Source organism: Oncorhynchus masou, chromosome 32 (genome assembly GCF_036934945.1).
Source record: "Oncorhynchus masou masou isolate Uvic2021 chromosome 32, UVic_Omas_1.1, whole genome shotgun sequence".
NCBI classification, from domain to species: Eukaryota; Metazoa; Chordata; class Actinopteri; order Salmoniformes; family Salmonidae; genus Oncorhynchus; species Oncorhynchus masou.
The window spans coordinates 58,459,536-58,484,002 of NC_088243.1; the positions used below are offsets into that span (position 1 = coordinate 58,459,536).

The following is a 24,467-nucleotide window of genomic DNA, read 5'->3' on the forward strand; positions in this document are numbered from 1 at the left end:
TGAGCCTGTAGGAAGGGTACCACATGAGGGAGGAGGATGTCTTCCCTGTAAGGCACAGCGTTGAGATTGCCTGCAATGACAACAAGCTCAGTCCGATGATGCTATGACACACCGCCCCAGACCATGACGGACCCTCCACCTCCAAATCGATCCCGCTCCAGAGTACAGACCTTGGTGTAACCTCGGTGTAATGCTCATTCCTTCAACAATAAATGCGAATCCGACCATAACCTCTAGTGAGACAAAACCTTGATACGTCATTTAAGAGCACTTTTTTTGCCAGTCCTGTCTGGTCCAGCGACAGTGGGTTTGTACCCATAGATGACGTTGTTGCCGGTGATGTCTGGTGAGGACCTGCCTTAAAACAGGCCTACAAGCCCTCAGTCCAGCCTCTCAGCCTATTGTGGACTGTCTGAGCACTGTTGGAGGGATTGTGCGTTCCTGGTGTAACTCTGGCAGTTGTTGCCATTCTGCAGGTGTGATGTTCGGATGTACCGATCCTGTGCAGGTGTTGTTACACGTGGTCTGCCACTGTGAGGACGATCAGTTGTCCGTCCTGTCTCCCTGTAGCACTGTCATAGGCGTCTCACAGTATGGACATTGCAATTTATTGCCCTGGTCACATCTGCAGTCCTCATGCCTCCTTGCAGCATGCCTAAGGCACGTTCATACAGATGAGCAGGGACCCTGGGCATCTTTCTTTTGGTGTTTTTCAGTCAGTAGAAACGCCTCTTTAGTGTCCTAACTTTTCATAACTGTGATCGTAATTGCCTACTGTCTGTAAGCTGTTAGTGTCTTAACAACCGTTCCACAGGTGCATGTTCATTAATTGTTTATGGTTCATTGAACAAGCATGGGAAACAGTGTTTAAACCCTTTACAATGAAGATCTGTGCAGTTATTTGGATCTTTACGAATTATATTCGAAAGACAGGGTCCTGAAAAAGGGACGTTTTTTTTTATTAGTTTATTTCTATAACGAGTAAGCAAGTCAAAATTGCCGCGTTTCCGTCAGGACCTTAACGCCGCACACCTTTCTACAAGGAGTTTCCAAGTCGGAAATGTCCGAGATCTGAGTTGTCTTTTGCCGTGTTTACGTTAGATTTGGTTTTAGTTGTTTTAAAGCATAATGAGTTCGTTCCTAAATCTATATATAGTTTGGCACATTAGTCGTTAATACGGTAACACATTTTTTATCATACCAATATCCAAAAGGACTTTTACTTTGAAATAAAAACAATCACTTTTCCTTCCGGAATCATCCGTCTACTGTTGCTGTCTCCGCTTAGCTAGCTTGCCTGAAATATCTTTCTAGAAACCTCGAAAAACGACGACGTACTTTCTTGAAGATTGAATCGTCAAAATGGGTTACAACAAATTCCGAGTCAACGCTACTCGGAAGATGTCGAAGACGTTAGCTCTGGCTGTTCTAGCCTGTTTGTCGTTCTGCATCTGTGTTTGCAGGGCAGAGGATAGTGCCATGGAGAACATGGTAACAGAGAGGAAGGTTGAGGATAACCACAGACAAGACAGTGCCGACCTGCTGATTTTCATCATGCTCCTAACCCTCACGATTTTAACCATATGGTTATTCAAGCACCGTCGTTTCAGGTTTTTGCATGAAACGGGACTGGCTATGATCTATGGTGAGTATGGGTGAGAGGCCTTCATGTCAGGAGACTGCATGATGTCGTCATTACTTATCGTCATACTTAGCGTCATACTTAGCTTCGATGCAACCAAGAGACTTTGCAATAATGCTGGACTAGTCTCTGACTAGTCCAACACAATATCAAAAGTCATACTACATAAACGTCATGCTGTTTATGTAGCTACTGGTCACGCACAGTATGTTTATTGACATTTACTGTAAATCTGGTAACATTGTTGTCATTCAAATAGGGATGCTGTCGAGACAACACAAGGCTCTGGCAAAAATGAGGCCAACAATGGCCATATCTCTACATTAGATCTCTGTTGTTGGTGTTTGGAATAATATTTATACCTTATCAGTAATGCTACTGTGTGCAGGTACTAAACCCATACCGTGCAATGTCACACACCCAACAAGGTCCAACTTACTTAGCAGTATTTTTCTTTAGTTGCTCTGAACACTTCATGCACTTCCTGAAGTCCCAGGTTATTTATTTACATTGTGCATGGTGCTGTTCCGGCATGAAGGGCAGAGAGGGCAACTGATAGATGCAATTCGGTATTTGTTAACCCAAGATCATTCACTCTGTTCCCTCGCTCTCCCTCCAGGTGTGCTGGTTGGGGTGGTCCTGCGCTATGGTATCCACGTACCCCGTGACATTAGTAATGTCACCCTCAGTTGCCATGTCAATGCCAGCCCACCCACACTGCTCGTCAACGTCAGCGGCAAGTTCTATGAGTACACGCTGAAGGGCGAGATCAGCGCCTCTGAGATCAGTGATGTACAAGACAACGAGATGCTTCGCAAGGTAGAGTCCCAAACGCGTGGTCATTACTCATTTTGAAACAGGAAGTGATGGCTTGACTGACCAGAAAAGTGTCTGCTTCCACATAAGTCGCGGTTATTGTTTTTTATTCAAATCTAAACTGCTGTTTTGGAGGCTTTGTACAACTCAGACAAATTGGTTGCCTTTCTTTACATATTTCCTTTCTATTGTTCCCTAGGCATTTTCCACATGTACTCACTGTCTAATACACAGACACATGCACACTGTGCACTCGGAGCATAACATGAGTTAGCCTACAGAGCACTGTTATTCAATGCAACTACTTTAGTGAAAATGTAAACAAATAATATCAATCTTAGGATTTTTCAGAGGGTGCTGCAGGACCCTCAGCATCCCTACTTCCTGTGGCTATGTGCCAGTGGTTCCCAACCTTTTTTGGTTACTGTACCACCAACTGATTTTTTTAGCGCTGCTCGGAGTACCCCCTTATGTGGATTTTACTAGTAGGCCTATGGTCTCATGAGTTTTCTTAAGGTAACAACAATGATGGAAAATGGACTTTGGACCCTTGTTAGTTATTGTCACATGCATTTCTAATTGGGTTTTAACAACAACAACAAAAATCACATTTTATTGTAGTCAGTGGGACACTGTACTGTACAGTGATTGTAATACAACCCTTCTGAGTTTTTCCTTCTTTTCTCAGGTGACCTTTGACCCTGAGGTGTTCTTCAACATCCTCCTGCCCCCTATCATCTTCCATGCCGGCTACAGTCTGAAGAGGGTAAGGCATGTGGTTAGTTGTTTAAAAGTTGAATCAATAGTTAAATATCACAGTGCTGATTTGTTTGTTGGTAATATTTAGGTCTAGTCCTTCACATAACTCTATCTCTCAGAGACACTTCTTCAGGAACATGGGGTCCATCCTGGCCTACGCCTTTCTGGGAACAGTCATATCATGTTTCATCATTGGGTGAGTTTCATAGCAGCTGTACTTTTATTGTCATGTATCTTGCCCATGGAGGCTGAACTTAACGATTTCCGCTAGATGGGCCAGCTGCAAAGTCAAAATAAATAAAAATGTGCATTTTGATCTTAAATTAAGGTTAGGCATTAGGGTTAGCAGTATGGTTAAGGTTAGTTAGGTTTAAAATCTGATATTATGACTTTGTGGCTGTGCCAGCTAGTGACCACTCTGCGGAGCTGCCTCCAGGGCAAGATTCATGACAACAAATGCCAACCTGCAAGTTTACACCCAGCTATACTGTATTATGTATGCGTTACATATTTGTGTGTTCATACACCTTTAGTCCTTTGTGTGACCTGTCAGAGACATGCTGAGCTGAGGTAATATGATCTCTACCTCTGTGCAGGCTGCTGATGTACGGCTGTGTCACGCTGATGAAGCAGGTGGGACAACTTGACGGGGACTTTTTCTTCACAGACTGTCTGTTGTTTGGAGCCATTGTTTCTGCAACTGACCCAGGTACAGTCTCTGTTCATCTCCGTCACCTCTTTCAGACACTCTAACGGACCACGCGGTAATGGTTGAACCACGTGCTTCAGCAGTAATATGCCTAGTCATATATTGTTATCTGAAGGGGGTTTTCCTGATTCACAAGCTGCAAAAACTATTTGAGGCTACGGTGTCTCTAAATGAACAAACAGTACTATTGCTGATTTTTTTTTTTTTTTTTTTTTTTTTTTTTTTTTTTTTTTTTTTTTTTCTCTCGTTTTTCAAGCGAAGGTCTGTTAAGGGAGTATGCAGCCGAACTGAAGCCTTTACTTTACTCTGTCTCCTGTACTGCAGTGACCGTGCTGGCCATCTTCAACGAGCTGCAGGTGGACGTGGATCTGTATGCTCTGCTGTTTGGAGAGAGCGTTCTCAATGACGCCGTGGCCGTGGTGCTGTCCTCGTGAGTCCTCCGTCTTAACCTGACACACCTGTCTACTGTCTGTCTGTCTGTCCCTTGACACACTCACATTGTGAAGTTTGGTATTTGTCTTTGTGATCCATTGTTGTGAAGCTTTGCCTGACAAACCTCATCTTCAAACAGCTGTGCTTTGGAACTGTTAGATATTTTGGGCTGGATAAAGGGGAGGTTTGTCCTAGTCACACACACACACACACACACATGGACATGCACACACAAACACCCTCCACCAAATGTTCTTTGGTATTGATTATCCCATGTGTGACCTGGTTGTACTAAACCAATAACTATTACTAATGCTGTGGAATGTGTGAGATTGACCCTTTGGTAACCCTAACCAGTACCTTCCCTCTGCTTGGAACTCTGATTATTTTCAGAATTCTAATGGTTTATGGTCGGCTCAGCGTGGGGGTGCAGCACGCCCCTGGAGCCAATCAATCAGCCAATCAGTGGGTAGAGGGCGTGGCGGCGACGCGAGACACTCCCCTGAACGGGTGTGCTAGCTCAGAGTGCTTTTGCGGTGGCTTCTTTTTGCATCGTGAGAACATGCACGGCAAATGACCAGCCGTTACACCCCAGATAGCAGCTATACAAGTACAACCCATAAACGGATAGTTCACGCCGACATCAAAAGTGTGTCAGATGTTTGCGTCACTTAAAAGCTAGAGTGCTGAGCCTATATTTGATGGCATCTGCTTTGTGGATCTTGAGGTATGCATTTGGTCAACTCTCGAGTCCTCAATTCAAAATGTAAGCCAGTTCTCGTGGTGTAGAATCCTGGTGATTTGCTGTTTGGGAGACAGGTGTTTATTACGTCCCCAATTTGCATGGTCCTGCTGCTCGGCTCTAACCCCTTTTCCCTTCCACTCTCTGTCTTCTCGGTCAAACCGCTCTCTCACTCACTGCTTTTCTCTCAGCCATGTACGTATGCCCTGGTAATGATGTTATGTAAGAGAATTGTTACATTTTTAAGGGAATAGTGATAACCCCCTTATTCGATTAAGTTTAACACGGATTTCTTTTGCTGCCGCATGAGCCAGAATTGTATAACGAGGCTGGATTTATTGGAATTTGGATTGAACCATGTTATCTAGAATCACTAATTCCAAGCTTCAGCTAATCTTTCACGAGTGGTTCCCCGTATCTATGAGTTGAAAAACCCATGCCTAATACTCCCTCTGGTCTGGCTTGAATGGAAAGCTGTTGGAAGTATTTCTGCTACAGTCAGTACTGAGAGATACCTTAAGACTGGGTAGCTAGTAGTCCCATAGAACCCTCCAGTGTAGAACATTGCTGCTAAGAGAATGGTATCACTTCATATACAGGACCGTACTTACTAGCAGATGTCTATACACGAGTATGTGCACCAGTGGAGGCTGGTAGGGGGAGCTGTAGGAGGACGGGCTCATTGTAATGGCTGGAATGGAATAAATGGCACGGTATCAGACATGGAAACCGTATTCCGTTCCATGTATTCCAGTCCAGCCGTTACAATGAGCCCATCCTCCTATAGCTGCTCCCACCAGCCCCCACTGATGTGCACATCATGTAGTATAATTTCTTAATGCGTTTCCCATGTGAAACTACGATAGTCATTGTAGATATTGACCCAGCGAGCCACTATTTATTTATTTGCATAAGAGAGTCATCTGCACTTCAAACAGACCGGACATGCAAGTGTTACTACTAGTACTATTCAGTGCTCTTGGGTCATTAGCCTCATCAGTCATTTGTATAAAGGCCTCCCCTGGTCTATAGGGATACACCTGGTGCACCATACCTTAGTTCTGATATCATTGGGGACTTTTCAAGACGTTCAACCTGCTCAGGATAGAAGCACATTTTGTTAACCAACTCTCTAGGTCAAAACGTACTAATGGTCTATGGTTCGCATTCATTTCTCATGCCCAGAAATGAAGCAGTAAAAACCGGTATTTAATTTCCCTTTCCACCCTCGTAACACTTCATCCATCCACATAGGCCGCTTGAGCTACTCTATTATTTTGCACCTTTTCTGGGATTGACTGGGGGTGTGTGTGTGTGTGTGTGTACCAGGTCCATCGTGTCGTACCAGCCGGAGGGGGACAACAGTCACACCTTTGAGGTGATGGCCATGTTGAAGTCCTTTGGGATGTTCCTGGGTGTCTTCAGTGGATCATTTGCCCTGGGAGTGGCCACTGGGGTCATGACGGCGCTCATATCCTTTAGTCAATTATGTACTTCCTTTGTGTGATTTGAAGGTCGAGAAATGCAAATATTGATATTACAGTAACAGCAAGGTTACAAACAGATGATCTTATCGACGTGCCCTTGAGCTTGGCACTAATTGCTCTTGTAAGTCGTTACCGGATAAGAGCGTTTGCTAAATGGCTAAAATGTAAAAGTGCTTTTGGTATTGTCAACTTGCTAGTTGCAATATATTGACCTCAATGCTCTGGAGTCTACGCTGTTCTTTCATTGTTTGGTGAGTTGTGTCGTGTGGTCGTTTTCATGGCGCATTTTCTCCTTGACCGTTATCCTCACGTCACTAAGTTCACTAAGCTGAGGGACTTCCAGCTACTGGAGACTGCTCTCTTCTTCCTCATGTCCTGGAGCACCTTCTTAATGGCAGAGGCCTGTGGCTTCACAGGTAACCAATCATCTTACTGAACCGGTGATAAGCCCCCCCCCCCCCCCGAAAGTTTTTTTTTTTCATGACACACTTTATCATGGTGTGTCTGGTTGTTGTTGTTTTGTGTCTGCAGGTGTGGTGGCAGTGCTTTTCTGCGGGATCACTCAGGCTCATTACACCTTCAACAACCTGTCCCCTGAATCACAGGACAGGACCAAACAGGTGAGGACCACACTACCATTGCATTTATTTACTGCGAGCTCCACTGGACAGCAATGTCATCTGCTAAATATTGACATTCCATCATGGTCCCTGAAAGGTTGTTTTTGTGTTGTCCTGTAGTTGTTTGAGCTGCTGAACTTCCTGGCAGAGAATTTCATCTTCTCCTACATGGGTCTGGCCCTGTTCACCTTCCAGAACCACATCTTCAACCCCACCTTCATCGTGGGCGCTTTTGTATCCTCACCTATAATGCAATGAGATGATGGGAGTACAGCAGGCAACCCTAGTCTAAGAGTAGAGTAGTGTATAGGGGTTAAATTGTAAGACTGGGTGGGAATGGCATAAGCAATGACAAACTGGGCATTATTTAACTGTTATTTAACCACTAGTCATAATAGAGTAAGTAGCATTACTGGGCATCTTAAGTACAGAATTTGGTTTGTAATGCTGGGAAGGCACTAGACTGAAAAGTGTTTCTCAGGAGATTGCTAGTTTCTTTACCCTCTATGGACCTCTCCTTGACAACAATCACTCCCAGCTGGCAGTGTTCCTGGGCAGAGCAGCCAACATCTACCCCCTGTCCTTTCTGCTCAACCTTGGACGCAGGAACAAGATCAGCTCCAACTTCCAACACATGATGATGTTTGCAGGTACTGTATTTACACAGGCAGCCCAATTCTGATCATTTGCCCAATTTATTGTCAAAAGAGCTGTTCTAATTTGTCAAAAGACTAAGATTGGAATGTGGCCAGGCGGAGATCTGGCGCCACCATTTTTCATTTTCCTTTTTTAATCACTAGATTAAATAACATTGTATTTACTTGAAGAGAAAAGGTGATGATGATATCGCTTTCTGTCCAGTTTCTGGGTTTCAATTGATGAAATATCTTATCCAATTTTTGTGTTTATTATTACTTTAAAACATTTTTAGGGAAATTTTAAAAAGTGCAGAGGCTGGGATATCCTGCCACTTTTTGAACTATGTTGATTTCTGAGTGGGAATTCTTGTGTCCAGTGATTTTTTTTTTTTAGGAGTCACTGTTCTGCCATTACATCCTTAGTCTTCTGAAGCTCAGTTGATAGCGAAGCGCTTGCAATGCCAGGATAGTTCCGTTTGATTCTATATTATTATTATTATTATAAATATAGAAAAAACAAGTCATACCAGAATGTGTTGTTGAATTGACCGCTATGTAACTGTACTAACTGATTGTCATGTAATGACGATTATTGAAGCTGTTTACAAAGTTCCCACACCAGCCACGTTATCTAACAAAAAGCTATTTTAAGTGATATGACTTGTGGAGAGAGACACACTGCTTGTCGCTTGTGCACACACATACGAACTGGGTGCTTCGAGCCCTGAATGCTGATTGGCTGTGTTAGGTTCTAAATATTAGAGTAAGAACTCGAAGGACACTGTGAAAGCTTAAACCAAGTTTATTCTTCCCAAAGGATCGAACAGCTGAATTGACAAAAACATGTTTACAATAGTGGTGGTGTTTGTACCCCACTTTGGGCGGAGTCGTCTCCTCCTCACTAAACATTGTATCTTTATTGCTAGGCAGGAAACTAAGTGATGCGGGCAATAAACCTTTCCTTCTCCCTTAACGTGACCTCGACCCCCTTCATCTCTAATCTATGGTTCTCTTCCCTGATCAATGCCTGCCACGTGATAATTTCCATACTCAATACATTCCAAGCTAATTGCACCCACCATATACCTTCCCCCTACAGATAACCGTTAACCTCTGGTGTAGCCCCTCGGCTGTGGCACCCCTCAGGTCTCTATTATAACTAATGAATAATAACATTTAAAATTCAGAAATCCAAACCCATCAGTCCCCCCTTTTTTTGAACATTTGACATCATACTGTTCAACATTACATAAACTTGGAAATTACTATATAAATGGACAAACAATGACAATAAAACATGAACAAACAAAAAAAAATATATACATGATTAACATTCACTGTGAGGTTTACAAACTCAGAGACTTATGGCCTGTGTTCTATGATCACACCAAGCACACGCTCATTTCCATTTCTCATAGAACACTGATGATCACGTGTCCGCTGGAGCTGTTGACTCCTTCCATTTCAACTTTCTCCTTCTGGTTCATAAGAGAGTGACAGCACAAGACTTGAAAAGCAAAAAGAAACACAAAACATAACAGTATTCACAGTGTGGTAAGCTATGCATAATTATCTATGCATGAAAACCCAAAGTCTGATAACATGACAATTCCCACTCTCTCTTCGCCTGACTCTATGCCTCCAGGATACTTTTCTGCTGGATTCCACAAACATGAAGGCCCTAGAGAACCTCCTCATGCTTTCACCCAGACTTCCCCTTTCCTGCCACAGGCTCCGAGAGGTGTTCCCAAGCCATGTCATTTTCACTTTGTTCCCCGTCTCCTTCTTTGCCACCTGATGGGCAAGTGCATAGCCCTGATCAACGCTACTCTTGAGGTAACTCAGCACTGTATGTGCTTTCACACCAATGCCTCCAAAATGTTGTCCAGAGTACAATAACGCCAACATATATCCTTTCATCTGATGCATTAACCGAAAAAGGCAACCTATGGTGGTTGAAGAAGCTCCCAGACCCAAACCATCTGTATGTCTACAGTGGAATCTAGTCTTTCTCTCTCTTATTAGCTCCGCTTCCTCTGTCATGGCGTCTTCAAGCTCGCCCATTATGGGGATGGACCTCACTTCACGTGAGAACTATGAACCCACCGAGGAGAGACATGACGATCTTTACCGCTGCAGGTGCTGTAAGGAGTACTGTGTGTAGACCAGACCAACGCTGTCCCAACACCCCCGCCTGGTGTATATTGATGTACTCAATCTCCAGAATTCAGCCCGTGCCCTGGGTTATCTGCTGCTCCTCATGTGCTGCTTCCACCTGGGAATATATGCAATGCATTGGTCATTTCCTGACAACACAGACTCCCCTTAGCCCATATCACTAATCTGTGACATGTATAACAGCCCCCGGTACTCCCATCGGTCTCCCAGTTACCAAGCCATGTGGCATGAGTCCTCATAAAATTCTATCCCAACAATGCTACTAAAATAACCCCGGCTACTACTGACACTGCCCGTGACGCATTCCTCAATCTCCCTCATTTGCGCCGTAGTCCAATTCCATGCTGTTTGTTACTATAGCCTCCTTTTAATTACTGTCCCTACAGCGACTGCCGTGAGTAGTAGCTACTGCATGGAATCTCAAGTGTTCGCTGGCTGTTATGAATAGGGAAAAGATTAATGAAGTTGGGAGGATATCCAACCGAACAAAACTCTTTGAGTCACAGAGTTCTTGGAAGTTGACAATAGTGTCTGAAATGCCAACACTATCTCTGCTACTCACACCATGATCTGGGTATGTGTAACGTTCAGTTTAACTTCATAGTAGTCCCTATATCGTGCACAGTTAGCTCGCAGGAGAGTGAGGACAGCTCTCTCCTGTAACAATATACATAGTCTCTTATGAGCCCCACAGATCTCCACCCCAGTCACATTCCATCTCACTTAACAGCCTTATGTAAACATTATGTCTCAAACACAGATCTCATGTGTACCTCACTTCCTGCTACAGATACATTTGCACACATATCATTCCATCTAAACCATAACACACTAGTCACTACCCCTAATGCACTTCTACAGTTATCAACATACGAAAACATTCTTAAATCAATTAGTCAATGTACATCAGTCCCTCCTGGAATAATGATCACACTTATGTTGCACGAAACCTAAAAACGTATTGTCTTGAAAAAGTAAGTGTTCAATAATTTCACACCTCCCTTGATGCGACTAAAACTGGGGAAAGAACCATCCATCCGTTCCGTTCCAAGCCCATGTGATGCTGGTCTCCGTGTCCGTCTCCTTCATTTTCGTCCTTGGGTGTTAGTCCGGATTGGGTCTTGCATTATGAGCCTTGTATGCAATTAATTGTACCGTATCATCCAGCAATCTATATGTGTTAATGCGATTTAACATACTAATTCTGATCACATGGTAAAAAAAACTTCATGTTTGAACCAAGCTATCATCCAGTGAGTTCTCTAATAACCTCCCTGTCGGAGGACACTTAAAGATAAGGTTTCTAGAGGCTCCCGAGGCATAATACATTTGAGCAGTGCGCCCACCCCTCACAGTTTGAGAACAACTCTCTCCCGCTGTATCCGAATTATAGCTATAACATTTGATAGATTATCCACCCTAATTTAGAATCACTGTCCTTAGTGCTTTAATTTGAGTCTTATCACTCGAATTCAAGCTTCTCAACCTGGCACACATCACGGTTAGAATGTACATTTTAAAAGCGGGACCTTTTTATTGCCGGTAATAACTTTTCTCAGTACACCCCCCCCCCCCCATCCCTGTTTGGTATTGGATTGGTATCTCAATGAATTCTTAGTCTAGATTGTTCACAGTGTGTAGACCGTCCTCAATACCACCCCCTCCTCCCTGCACTTCCTCCTTCCCAATGACACATACAGTTGAAGGCGGAAGTTTACATACACTCAGGTTGGAGTCATTAAAACTTGTTTTTCAACCACTCCACACATTTTTTTGTTAACAAACTATAGTTTTGGCAAGTCGGTTAGGACATCTACTGTGTGCATGACACAAGTAATTTTTCCAACAATTGTTTACAGACAGATTATTTCACTTATAATTCACTGTATCACAATTCCAGTCAGTCAGAAGTTTACATACACTAAGTTGACTGTGCCTTTAAACAGCTTGGAATATTCCAGAAAATGTCATGGCTTTAGAAGCTTCTGATAGGCTAATTGACATCATTTGAGTCAATTGGAGGTGTACCTGTGGATGTATTTCAAGGCCTACCTTCAAACTCAGTGCCTCTTTGCTTGACACCATGGGAAAATCAAAAGAAATCAGTCAAGACCTCAGAGAAAAAAATGTAGACCTCCACAAGTCTGGTTCATCTTTGGGAGCAATTTCCAAATGCCTGAAGGCACCACGTTCATCTGTACAAACAATAGTATGCCAGTATAAACACCATGGGACCACGCAGCCGTCATACCGCTCAGGAAGGAGACGCATTCTGTCTCCTAGAGATGAATATACTTTGGTGCGAAAAATGCAAATCAATCCCAGAACAACGACAAAGGACTTTGTGAAGATGCTGGAGGAAACTGGTACAAAAGTATCTATATCCACAGTAAAACGAGTTCTATACGACATAACCTGAAAGGCCGCTCAGCAAGGAAGAAGCCACTGCTCAAAAACTGCCATTAAAAAAGCCAGACTACAGTTTGCAACTGCACATGGGGACAAATCGTACTTGGAGAAATGTCCTCTGGTCTGATGAAACAAAAATAGTCGTTTGGCCATAATGACTATTGTTATGTTTGGAGGATAAAGGGGGGACGTTTGCAAGCTGAAGAACACCATCCCAACCGTGAAGCACGGGGGTTGGCAGCATCATGTTGTAGGGGTGCTTTGCAGGAGGGACTGGTGCACTTCACAAAATAGATGACATCCTGAGGATGGAAAATCATGTGGATGTATTGAAGCAACATCTCAAGACCTCAGTCAGGAAGTTAAAGCTTGGTCGCAAATGGGTCTTCCAAATGCGCAATGACCTCAAGCATACTTCCAAAGTTTTTGCAAAATGGCTTAAGGACAACAAAGTCAAGGTATTGGAGTGGCCATCACAAAGCCCTGACCTCAATCCTCTAGACAATTTGTGGGCAGAACTGAAAAAGCGTGTGCGAGCAAGGAGGCCTACAAACCTGACTCAGTTACATCAGCTCTGTCAGGAGGAATGGGCCAAAATCCATCCAACTTATTATGGGAAGCTTGTGGAAGGCTACCCAAAACGTTTGCCCCATGTTAAACAATTTAAAGGCAATGCTACCAAATACTAATTGAGTGTATGTAAACTTCTGACCCACTGGGAATGTGATGAAATAAGCTGAAGCTAAAGCTGAAATAAATAATTATCTCTATTCTGACATTTCACATTCTTAAAATAAAGTGGTGATCCTAGCTGACCTAAGACAATGAATTGTGAAAAACTGTGTTTAAATTTATTTGTATGTAAACTTCCGACTTCAACTGTATGTAACTCTTGCCTATCAGATTTGATGGCCCTTGGTAATGTCCTGATTTTTCAATATAAAGTAATCAGTTTTTCCCACGTACACAATTCTCTCACCTGAGCCACTACCACCATTCTGTCTGGTCCATTTCTCCCACCAGTACAACAGGAGCATAAGAGAAGTTTGTATGTTATCTCACTCCACATGCGCGGTCTCAGGACTCATGGCGCACTCCTGCCGCCCGTACCCAGGTTAATGGCTCGGACTCCGATTGGAGTGTTTAAAGTCACGGTCGCATTGAACGCCTTTTTTGCTCTTTCTTCAGCCGGTTAGGGATGGTTTTGAGGTTCACACACACTGTTTGTGGTCAATTTATTCCTACCATGCATTAAGACACAATCTGACGTCACCTTCCATGATAACCCCGAGAGGACAGATCAGAACAACAGTTTAGTTCAATTCCTTTCTGATTCTGGAAATCCAGACAAGCATTGACTATCACAACTATTACATTCCCAATTTCCTTATTAACATTATCTCTATGACCAATGCCAAAGAGCATAACAACATACTGTTGCGGTTGAAACCATTTTCAAAATTAGTTCATACTCCCTTATTTTACTGCTGACTTCTTGGAAGAGTTACCAGGTCAGGGAGTTAGCACCCTAACCCATGGGAGAATCCCAACAATCCAGCAGACCCAATCTTGTGAAATGTTGTATCGAAACAATGTCAAGAAATTAAATCAGCAATTCACATATCACAATCCATTTCATGAAATCAGCTGGTAGCTTCCCCTTTGAACACATGATTCACATTGGGATTCAAAGTCGTGTTAAATCTAAAATAAACAAATTTGAATAACCCATCAACTTAGAATTACAACTCTTGATAACTCCATAAGGAAATAATGATATCTCATGAAGTAATGGTAAAATTGAATAGAGACTGGTGTTTCTCATTCATTTTATAATTAAATCCCACCTGTTTTGATCCTTTCTAGTGAGATTGATCAGGCCTCACCAGAAAGTCAGAGTACAGGGCATCCAACACCATTAAATATTTCCTCTCCCATTTCTTTCCCTATCCTTCAGAAACCCTTTAAAACATGTCAAACATTTCCATCATTCTGCATACCCAGTTTAAAACCAAATTGAAAAGACCCCACACAAAATAAATCCCACAGTCTCAACACCACTAACGCATATTCATAATCAGTAAATTGTGTGTGTGGTAAACCGTAGGTCACAAACGCACATGAACAGGCCTTATCTGGGAACTCCGTTTATGGCCTATTCCAGATACTTTTGTACTTAACTTCTTGACGCACCAATCCCGTTAGCGGGATCATTTTCATCAACATTAGCTGAATTGTAGAGCGCCAAATTCAAATTAAATTACTAAAAATATTTAATTTTCATGAAATCACAAGTGCAATATAGCAAAACACAGCTTAGCTTGTTGTTAATCCACCTGGCGTGTCAGATTTTCAATAAAGCTTTTCGGCGAAAGCATAACAAGCGTTTATCTCTCTCTGTAGAAAAAATATTACAATCAGCTAGCAACCAAGTAGATTGGTCACGAAAGTCAGAAAAGCAATCAATTAAATTGCTTACCTTTTGATCTTCGGATGTTTGCACTCACGAGACTCCCAGTTACACAATAAATGTTCCTTTTGTTCCATAAAGATGATTTTTTTATATCCAAAATACCTCCATTTGTTTGGCGCGTTATGTTCAGAAATCCACAGGCTCGAGCGGTCACGACGTTGCAGACAATTTCCAAATAGTATACGTAAAGTGCGTAGAAAGATGTCAAATGTTTTTATAATCAATCCTCAGGTTGTTTTTACAATATATAATCGATAATATTTCAACCGGAATATAGCTTCTTCCATAGGCGAGAGAGAGAAAATGGCTGTTGCGCATGAAAAACTCTGCTGGCACCCAGCCATCCACTGACGTGATGGGTTCTTTCTCGCTCATTTTTCAAAATAAAAGCCTGAAACTATGTCTAAAGACTGTTCACAGCTTGAGTAAGCCATAGGAAAATGAATCTGGTTGATATCCCTTTAAATGGAAGCAAGGCATCCAATGGAACAGAGAGCTTTCAGGAAAAACAGCACTTCCTTGTTGGATTTCCCTCAGGTTTTTGCCTGCAATATCAGTTCTGTTATACTCACAGACAATATTTGGACAGTTTTGGAAACTTTAGAGTGGTTTCTATCCTAATCCGACAATTATATGCATATTCTAGTTTCTGGGCCTGAGAAATAGGCAGTTTCAAATGGATATGTTTTTTTTAGCCAAAAACAAAAATACTGCCCCCTATACTCGAAGTTAACTGCTCTCCCCAAGACCACAGTCTAAGGGAACATTCCAACGAGAGACAATGAAACCCCCTCCTCTTCTGGAAAAGAAAGTGTACATTTTGTTAGCATTCACAATGCTACATCTTAGCGGGGCGGCAGGCAGCCTAGTGGTTAGAGCGTTGGACTAGTAGCCGAAAGGTTGCAAGATTGAATCCCTGAGCTGACGAGGTAAAAATATGTTGTTCTGCCACTGAACAAGGCAGTTAACCCACGGTTCCTAGACCGTCATTGAAAATAAGAATTTGTTCTTAACTTCTTAAGGCTGAAATAACGTTAATGGGATCGATATGACAACAGCCAGTGAAAGTGCAGGGCGCCAAATTCAAACAGAAATCTCATAATTAAAATTCCTCAAACATACAATTATTATACACTATTTTAAAGATAAACTTGTTGTTAATCCCACCACAGTGTCCGGTTTCAAAAAGGCTTTACGACGAAAGCATACCATGCGATTATGTTACGTCAGCACCTAGTCACAGAAAAACACAGCCATTTTTCCAGCCAAAGAGAGGAGTCACAAAAAGCAGAAATAGAGATAAAATTCATCACTAACCTTTGATGATCTTCATCAGATGACACTCATATGACTTCATGTTACACAATACATGTATGTTTTGTTCGGTAAAGTTCATATTTCTATCCAAAAATCTCAGTTTACATTGGCTCCCTCTTTTATAGTAGAACCCTCAAACCAGTTTCTAAATACTGTTGACATCTAGTGGAAGCCGTAGGAAATGCAACATGACCAATATCCCACTGTGTATTCTATAGGGGCTGAGTTGAAAAACGACAAACCTCAGATTTCCCACTTGCTGGTTGGATTTTGTTTCTCAGGTTTTTGCCTGCCATATGAGTTCTGTTATACTCAGACATCATTCAAACAGTTTTGGAAACTTCAGTGTTTTCTATCCAAATCTACTAATTATATGCACATTCTAGCTTTTATGGCTGAGTAGCAGGCAGCTTAATTTGGGCACACTTTTCATCCAAAATTCCCAATACTGCCCCCTACCCCAAAGTTAAAGAACCAACCCTACACCATATATTTAACTAGATCTCGCAGAGCAAAACCTACACTCGGCACCTATCCCTATGGAACCTACCCTACACCATATATTTACTACCTGTCATTACACAATGGGCCTACTGAATAAACTCAGGCTTTCTAGGTCTGTATCCTATAATTGTTTGGCCTACGATTCTCATCTCCCCAAGATGTCAAAATGAATGGAAACAGGTTTAGGAACTGTGTCTACCTAGTTTGTTGCCAGCTCCTGCTCCACTGATCACAACTCTCTGGTTTGACTGTAAATCGCGGTGAATCCTGCCGACAACGCCAACTGTTCTAATTATTAGAGTAAGAACTCGACGGACACTGAAAGCTTAAACCAAGTTTTATTCTTCCCAAAAGATCGAACAACAAACGACAACATGTTTACAATAGTGGTGGTATTTGTACCCCACTTTGGGCGGAGTCTCCTCCTCGCTAAACATTATCTTTATTGCTAGACAAACTAAGTGATATGGGCAATAAACTTTTTTCCTTCTCTCTTAACGTGACCTGATCTCGACCCCCTTCATCACAAATCCATGGCTCTCTCCCCTTATCAATGTCTGCCATGTGATCGTTTTCCATACTCAGAACATTCCAAGCATAATTGCACCCACCATATACCTTCCCCCTACATATAATCATTAACCTTTGGTGTAGCCCCTCAGCTATGACGCCCCTCAGGTCTCTCTAATGATTAATAACATTTAAAGTTCAGAAATCCATACCCTTCAGCTGACAGCCGTGGTATATCGGACCGTATAACACGGGTATGACAAAACATTCCTTCTTATCGTTCTAATTACATTGGTAACCAGTTTATAATAGCAATAAGGAACCTCTGGGGGTTTGTGGTATATACCACGGCTAAAGACTGTGTCCAGGCACTCCGCGTTGCGTCACGCTTAAGAACAGCCCATAGCCGTGGTATATTGGCCATATACCACACCCTCTCGTGCCTTATTGCTTAAATGACCCCTCGTCCTCCCTAGGGTTGCGTGGGGCGATGACTTTTGCCCTTTCCATCCGGGACACGGCTACCTACGCCCGTCAGATGATGTTCACAACCACCCTCCTCATCGTCTTCTTCACTGTGTGGGTCTGTGGAGGCGGAACCACCCAGATGCTTTCCTGTCAGCACATACGGTAGGTCCACCATGGGGGTCGAAAGGGGTTGTTGGTGTATGCCTTTTTTTGCCTTCAAAATGAACCTTTTGATGTTTATTCTAATTTAGGATATACACAGCACGTAGAGTTGTCTGTCCAGTTTCAGTATGATCGTCTGTGAACACTGATCTGGGAGACTCATTTGTGTTTCTGCATTTCTAACAGTGTGGGTGTAGATTCGGATGCAGATAACTCAGTGAGTATTAAGCCTATGAATATTGAGTTATTTGACTCGACTGCTGTAATCCATCTAATGTAGTGCTGTTGTTTTGAGTGGATCTCTGTATCTGTCTTTTCTGTGACTCTTGTCTCCTCAGATGAGCATGACAGAGGGATCAGAGCGGCGGAGCACCAAACATGAGAGTGCCTGGCTCTTCAGGATCTGGTACAACTTTGACCACAAGTATCCTTTGGTGTCACTGCCATCAGCACACAGCAGATGGCACTCCAGTGACATTCATTTCAAAGCATTTTTTGTTCTCTATCCAGTTGAGATATATATATATATCTTTTTTTTTGGTGATGTATTCACTATTCTACAATGTAGAAAATAGTAAAATTAAAAACTCTTGAATGATTACGTGTGTCAACTTTTGACTGGTATGGGGTATTATTTTGACCCCCATTATGGGGTATTATTAGTGGATTTATTAGGGGGTGGAACAATTTAATCAATTTTAGAGTAGTGCTGTAATGTAACAACGTGGAAAAAGTAAAGGAGTTTGAATACTTTCCAAATGCACTGTATACAGTATGTGTGCTTAATTTCTGCAATAACATACTAGCCTACAGCAGTGGAGGCTGGTGTATTGAGGAAGAGGAGTATGGTACACCTATACTAAATCTCCATTACGTATTTGAGCAGTTTGTTTTGATTCTCTGTGACACAGTTGAGGCCTTGACTGTAACCCCTCTCCAGCTACCTGAAGCCCATCCTGACCCACAGTGGCCCTCCTCTCACCGTCACCATGCCTGACTGCTGTGGACCACTGGCCAGATGCCTCACCAGCCCACAGGCCTACGAGGTCAGTCCCCACAAACCATGTGTTCCTATTAACCCGGTGACCCTGTTAGGGTGGCTATGGTAATAGCGATGACATGTAGTGTTTTCTTCTTGGTCTTAATGGGTATCACAGTGGATCACGTACCGATGAATGTACTCAAATGAAGATTTGCCTGTTTCATAAAAGCTAAAGAATTAGTTCAGTTCTAACAGGAGTGTTTGGTCCGTTAGAGCTAGTTGTGACCTATTCTTAAATGTTCCTTTCTCACTTTCCTGCAACCAGAATGAGTGCCAGCTGAAGGACGACGATTCGGACCTCATCCTGACGGACGGGGACATCAGCCTGACCTACGGTGACATCACAGTGAGCACGGACGCCAGCGGCGCCCACATCAGCGCCGGGCCCGCAGGCACCACCTCTGCCGTCATCTCCGCCGATGACCTGGACCGCGAGCTGACATACGGTGACCACGAGCTGGTGATGAGGGGAACCCGCCTGGTCCTGCCCATGGACGACTCCGAGCCCCCCCTCGCGGACCCCCGACACCGTATGCGGATGTGAGGCGAAAGAGAGGCCAGCTAGCCAGATGACCAATTCATTCTCCGTCCTGCTCACCTTAATCTGCAGGAATGAGATCAACTAAGATCAGCAAGAGACTGGTCTGTCTGTCTGTTTGTCTCTCTGACTGTGCCTGTCTGTCTTTCTCTCTCTCTCTTTCCTTTTCTCTCCTACCGCTCATCACCTCTTTCTCACTCTCCCTCACTCTCGTTCCTCTTTGAGTTTCTCAAGTGGCTAATCCATGTCTCTACCTCATTCTTGTTTGCTCATTTGTACTCCAATCGCCATCACTGTAATATGAAGTATTTATTCATGTTTTCTTTTGATTTGGTTAAACCGATAGCTTTTCTCAGTTTGTCTTCTAATAGGACCACGTGGCAATCTTGTCACAGTAGCGTTGTAGAAGACTCAATACGAGTCTATGCGCATGCATTAATCTATGTGTGGAGGTCACAGTACAACAGCTAGTTTGTCTCTGTATCACAAGGTGTGTAATAACGGTGACATGCTAACTGTGCATGCTAAATTGTGCATCCTTTTTCTATGCGTGGGGAGTGAAAAGGTTGAGAGGCTGATTTGAGTTTGTAGCCTTGTTTTTGGGTCTGATCCTGAATGTTACTGCCTTCTCTGTGTGATCCAAGGCATGCTGACTTGATTTAATGGCTCTGCGTTGCATTTTGTTGCTATGTGAATACGGTTACAATCAAGTGCCTCAGTGACCACTGGTTTTATTTTCCCTTTTTAGAAGTAATACACTCCTCCGTCCACATGGTGGCGACGTTTTGTATGGGTGACGGGCTGTCTGCGTTTGAGCCGTTGGGCTGTGGACTGTTACAATGTTAAAAGCCTGGTTGAATGACAATGGAAGGACAGTGGTTTAACCAGGCTAACAGTGTAGCCTGGCACACTGTCTTGGACTTCCCACAACGACCTTAGACTGTGACTTTGGGAGGGTTTGACACCTTACTTTAGAAGCTGATGTCACTCACCACAGATGCAGAAAGAAGGGCTGTCGTTTTGAATACCAGATCCAAATCTCCCGTACGTTGAAAGCTAGTGCCATTTTCTCCTGCATTGACATTTTATGAAAAGAGTGCAGACAGCCTCAAAATACTTTGTATGTATTTTGCAACATACTATAAGTACTTTAGCTACATAACTCATTGTCACTGTAATTATACGATACTGTATGTGTAACATGGTGAATATTTGATATTAGGGACTGCAATGTTAACTATTATCAAACCTACTGTGGACTTTCTATCTGTGCTAAGCTCTTGCTTCCTACTGGCTAAGATCTATCTGGTTATTCACTGCGTTGAAGTAGTATACAGGGAACATGCTACAGTAGCTCTTGATCAAGGATCAAATTTGCTTTGTTTTTGTCAAATTTGTCTGGAATTTACATTTTGTGGATCAACAATGTTTAATCTATTCATCATTTCTTATCCAATTCTATTTCAAATTGAATTTGCTTCATCTGGGATTATTTCTGGGAATGGCCTGAGGTATGTCCGTGTCAAAAGATTGAGGGGCTGCACTGTATATACTGGACCGCAGTTCAACTGTTAACTGCCCTGAGTTACTGGTCTATTGGCTACATGGTCCCTGATACTGTATGATGTTGTGATGTCTCGCATAGTATGTAGAAATCCCTCACAACTTGAATAGGCAAGTTGGGGTAACATTTCGGATTAAATGATTCAGAATAGATATTTTGAGAAGAAAACAGAATGGTTGTACAAAAGGAATTTGTGCTAATCTTTATTTGTGTAAAATAATTATACAATAGGTTTGTATTAGACTTACACTAGTCTAATGTATCCTATATGCCTCGCTGTATGGGGTTTGGCCTGATTTATAGCTGATGCCTGGCCTCTGAGTAGCTCTTCTAAGCTTCTTGTCTATATGGGCTCTGCCCTGTGACTGGTCTGCGATCAGAGTGAGTAGCTCCTCTGAGCTGCTTGGATTCATGTGCTCTACCCTTTTGACTGTTCTGGGATCAGCGGTGGCTGTTGGTGTAGTGCAGCAGGAACTGTTGACAGGACACCTGCCTGACAACGCACTGTTGATATGGATGGAATCAGGCACTGTGCCAGACAACACTACAGATGAGGGAGGGAGTAGGAGAACGAATGAGGCAGGGTAGGAGCTGAGGAAAGGGGGGTAGAGATGAATAGTGTACATTTTTCCTAGACATGGCTTGGTGTTACCCTCAGTGTTACCTCCTGCTGTGCAGGAACCTCTGACGGCACGTGTCTTCTCTCTTCGTTTTTATCAGGCATGCCTCTTGACACCACAATGTGCAGTTAATTATTTTTTTCCCCCTCTATTTTCGGTTTGTTTCCCTCTCTCTATTTTTTATTCTTGATGAAGAAGGGAAATCAGGCGAAAGCATTGATGTTGCAGCATTTGCACTTGTCTTTCGAGAATCGTTTGTTTCATTTTGCTTCGATTGTCTTGCATGTGACATTTGTCCTTCTTTTGAGCTGCTTTTAACTGGCTTTGAATTACATGTTGGGTTTATAATGAAATGAAAAGGAATTCACATGAATCCAGTGAAATGTGATCCATTTATGTACAGGTTATTATGGCCTATGTTACCAAGAGAAACAAGATTGGCCTCATTCCTATTCCATGCCATTGACTGTCTTCACAACAACAAAAAGGTCAAAAATCAGGAGTGTGTACCAGTCTACCACTGACAGATCTAATGTTGTAGGTCAAAAAAGCCCCTTGTAGGTCTACTTATATTTGCCAGTACTGTTCTTACAGTATGTGTTCCATTTTTTATTTGAACTGTCAATGGTAACTTGTAATTAACCTGTTGACACTAGTCTGAAGTAGCTGACCAAAGGGGCTTGTTGTGCTCTGTGTTTTCAGACTGTCCACTCTGTGTTTATACTGTTACTTCGGTGTGTGTGTGTGTGTGTGTGTGTGTGTGTGTGTGTGTGTGTGCACGCATGTTGTCTACACCTATGCGTGTGTGTGTGTGTGTCTGCTGTAATGCGTGTGTGTGCCACACTGTGCTCCCCCAGTGTTGCAGGTACTGACTGTTTACATCTCTGTAAATATTCCTCACCTGTTCCAAGTTGCGTGAAAAATATTCAATAAACAGAATCCTATGCTTTGGATTGAACCCCTCTGTAATCGTATCCTTATTGACTTGCTGATTTCACATCAACGTTATGATGTATACACAATCTAGTTGGCCTCTGAGAATGTAACGTTAGCTAATAGCTAACCAGATAAAGTCTGATGCAGACTTCTCCAGTCCAGACCTTCCCCTAAGATTTGGCTGGAATAAGAACAGAACAAAAAACCTCTTAAATCATGCCAGTCATTTATCGACCAGCCTTTAGTACTGTATAACAATACCCTCTAGGATGGACAGCGTGGATCTCAAACCTACTTCTCTCCAGATCCTCTCATCAGAGACTGGTCCATCCTTCACCTGGACTGCCACACAGACTGAGGTGGGGTAAGCTTTTTCTGCCTAGGTCACATCGTTAGGAAACACTTTAACCATTTGACTAGGGATGGACATTTCCCATTCACCTTTCCAGGCAGGAGATGTTTTCAGATGGGAGGCAGCTCTCTTTAACGCCAGAGTGTTAGGCATTCTCCCTCCAGCACATTTCCTCAGTGTAGATCTGGTTAGAGGATGTTCCTAATATGGTCACAACTTTCCTAACAAATGATTGTTTGGTGTAAATATCAACTTTAAAGGGCGACTGGGACAACATCAGGATCTCCCAAGGGTCATTCACAATTTCTTGCGCTCTCTCTCTCACACACACACCCCTTTCCAAATCTATACCCAAACAGTTTGAGCTTCTAATCTCTCCAGAAATGTCTCTCACTGTTGCTGCCTGTTAGATCCTCCCAACTGTGCCATGGACACCATATGTGAATTGATTGCCCTCCATCTTCTGTTAGGTGACCTAAACTGGGATATGCTTAACACCCCAGCTGTCTTACAATCTAAACTAGATGCCCTCAATCTCACACAAATTATCAAGGAACCCACCAGGTACAACCCTAAATCCGTGAACATGGGCACCCTCATAGATATTATTCTGACCAACTTGCCCTCCAAATACACCTCTGCTGTTTTAAATCAGGATCTCAGCGATCACTGCCTCATTGCCTGCATCCGTTATGGGTCCGCGGTCAAACGACCACCCCTGATCACTGTCAAACACTCCTGAAAACACATCTGCGAGCAGGCCTTTCTAATCGACCTGGCCCAGGTATCCTAGAAGGATATTGACCTCATCCCGTCAGTAGAGGATGCCTGGTTGTTTTTTTTAAAGTAATTTCCTCACCATCTTAGATAAGCATGCCCCTTTCAAAAAAAATGTATATCTAAGAACAGATATAGCCCTTGGTTCACTCCAGACCTGACTGCCCTCGACCAGCACAAAAACATCCTGTGGCGTACTGCACTAGCATCGAATAGTCCCTGCGATATGCAACTTTTCAGGGAAGTCAGTGAACCAATATACACAGTCAGTTAGGAAAGCAAAGGCTAGCTTTTTCAAACAGAAATTGCATCCTGTAGCTCTCACTCCAAAAAGTCCTCCTCCCAGCTGCCCACTGCACTGAGGCTAGGAAACACTGTCACTACCGATAAATCCATGATCATTTCAATAAGCATTTCTCTACGGCTGGCAATGCATTCCTCCTGGCTACCCTGGCCAACAGCTCTGCACCCCCCGCAGCTACTTACCCAAGCTTCTCCTTCACCCAAATCCAGATAGCAGATGTTCTGAAAGAGCTGCAAAATTTGGACCCATACAAATCTGCTGGGGTAGACAATCTGGACCATCTCTTTCTAAAAGTATCCGCCGCCATTGTTGCAACCCCTATTACTAGTCTGTTCAACCTCTCTTTAGTATCGTCTGAGATTCCTAAAGATTGGAAAGCTGCCGCGGTCATCCCCCTCTTCAAAGGGGGTGACACTCTAGAACCAAACTGTTAAAGACCTATATCCATCCTGCCCTGCCTTTCTAAAG

At 43.0% G+C, this 24,467-nt stretch overlaps 1 protein-coding gene across 1 annotated transcript; it reads left to right on the forward strand.

The window, feature by feature from the left end:
* The first annotated feature begins 1,070 nt into the window (after nt 1–1,070).
* On the forward strand, nt 1,071–22,588 carry LOC135526317 (sodium/hydrogen exchanger 6-like). The gene is made up of 16 exons (XM_064954586.1): nt 1,071–1,645; nt 2,262–2,461; nt 3,147–3,224; nt 3,337–3,413; nt 3,814–3,926; nt 4,251–4,356; nt 6,430–6,571; nt 6,898–7,003; nt 7,119–7,207; nt 7,328–7,441; nt 7,746–7,857; nt 17,713–17,866; nt 18,053–18,083; nt 18,205–18,290; nt 18,807–18,912; nt 19,174–22,588. The coding sequence occupies exons 1-16, from the start codon at nt 1,363–1,365 to the stop codon at nt 19,450–19,452; spliced, it is 2,076 nt and encodes a 691-aa protein (XP_064810658.1). The 5' UTR covers nt 1,071–1,362; the 3' UTR covers nt 19,453–22,588.
* The last annotated feature ends 1,879 nt before the right edge of the window (nt 22,589–24,467 follow it).

Coding starts and splice junctions, on each gene's coding strand:
- LOC135526317 (XM_064954586.1), top strand. CDS start 1,363: ATGGGTTACAACAAATTCCGAGTCAACGCTACTCGGAAGATGTCGAAG. Junction 3,414..3,813: donor ATATCATGTTTCATCATTGG/GTGAGTTTCATA, acceptor ACCTCTGTGCAG/GCTGCTGATGTACGGCTGTG. Junction 3,927..4,250: donor TGTTTCTGCAACTGACCCAG/GTACAGTCTCTG, acceptor CCTGTACTGCAG/TGACCGTGCTGGCCATCTTC.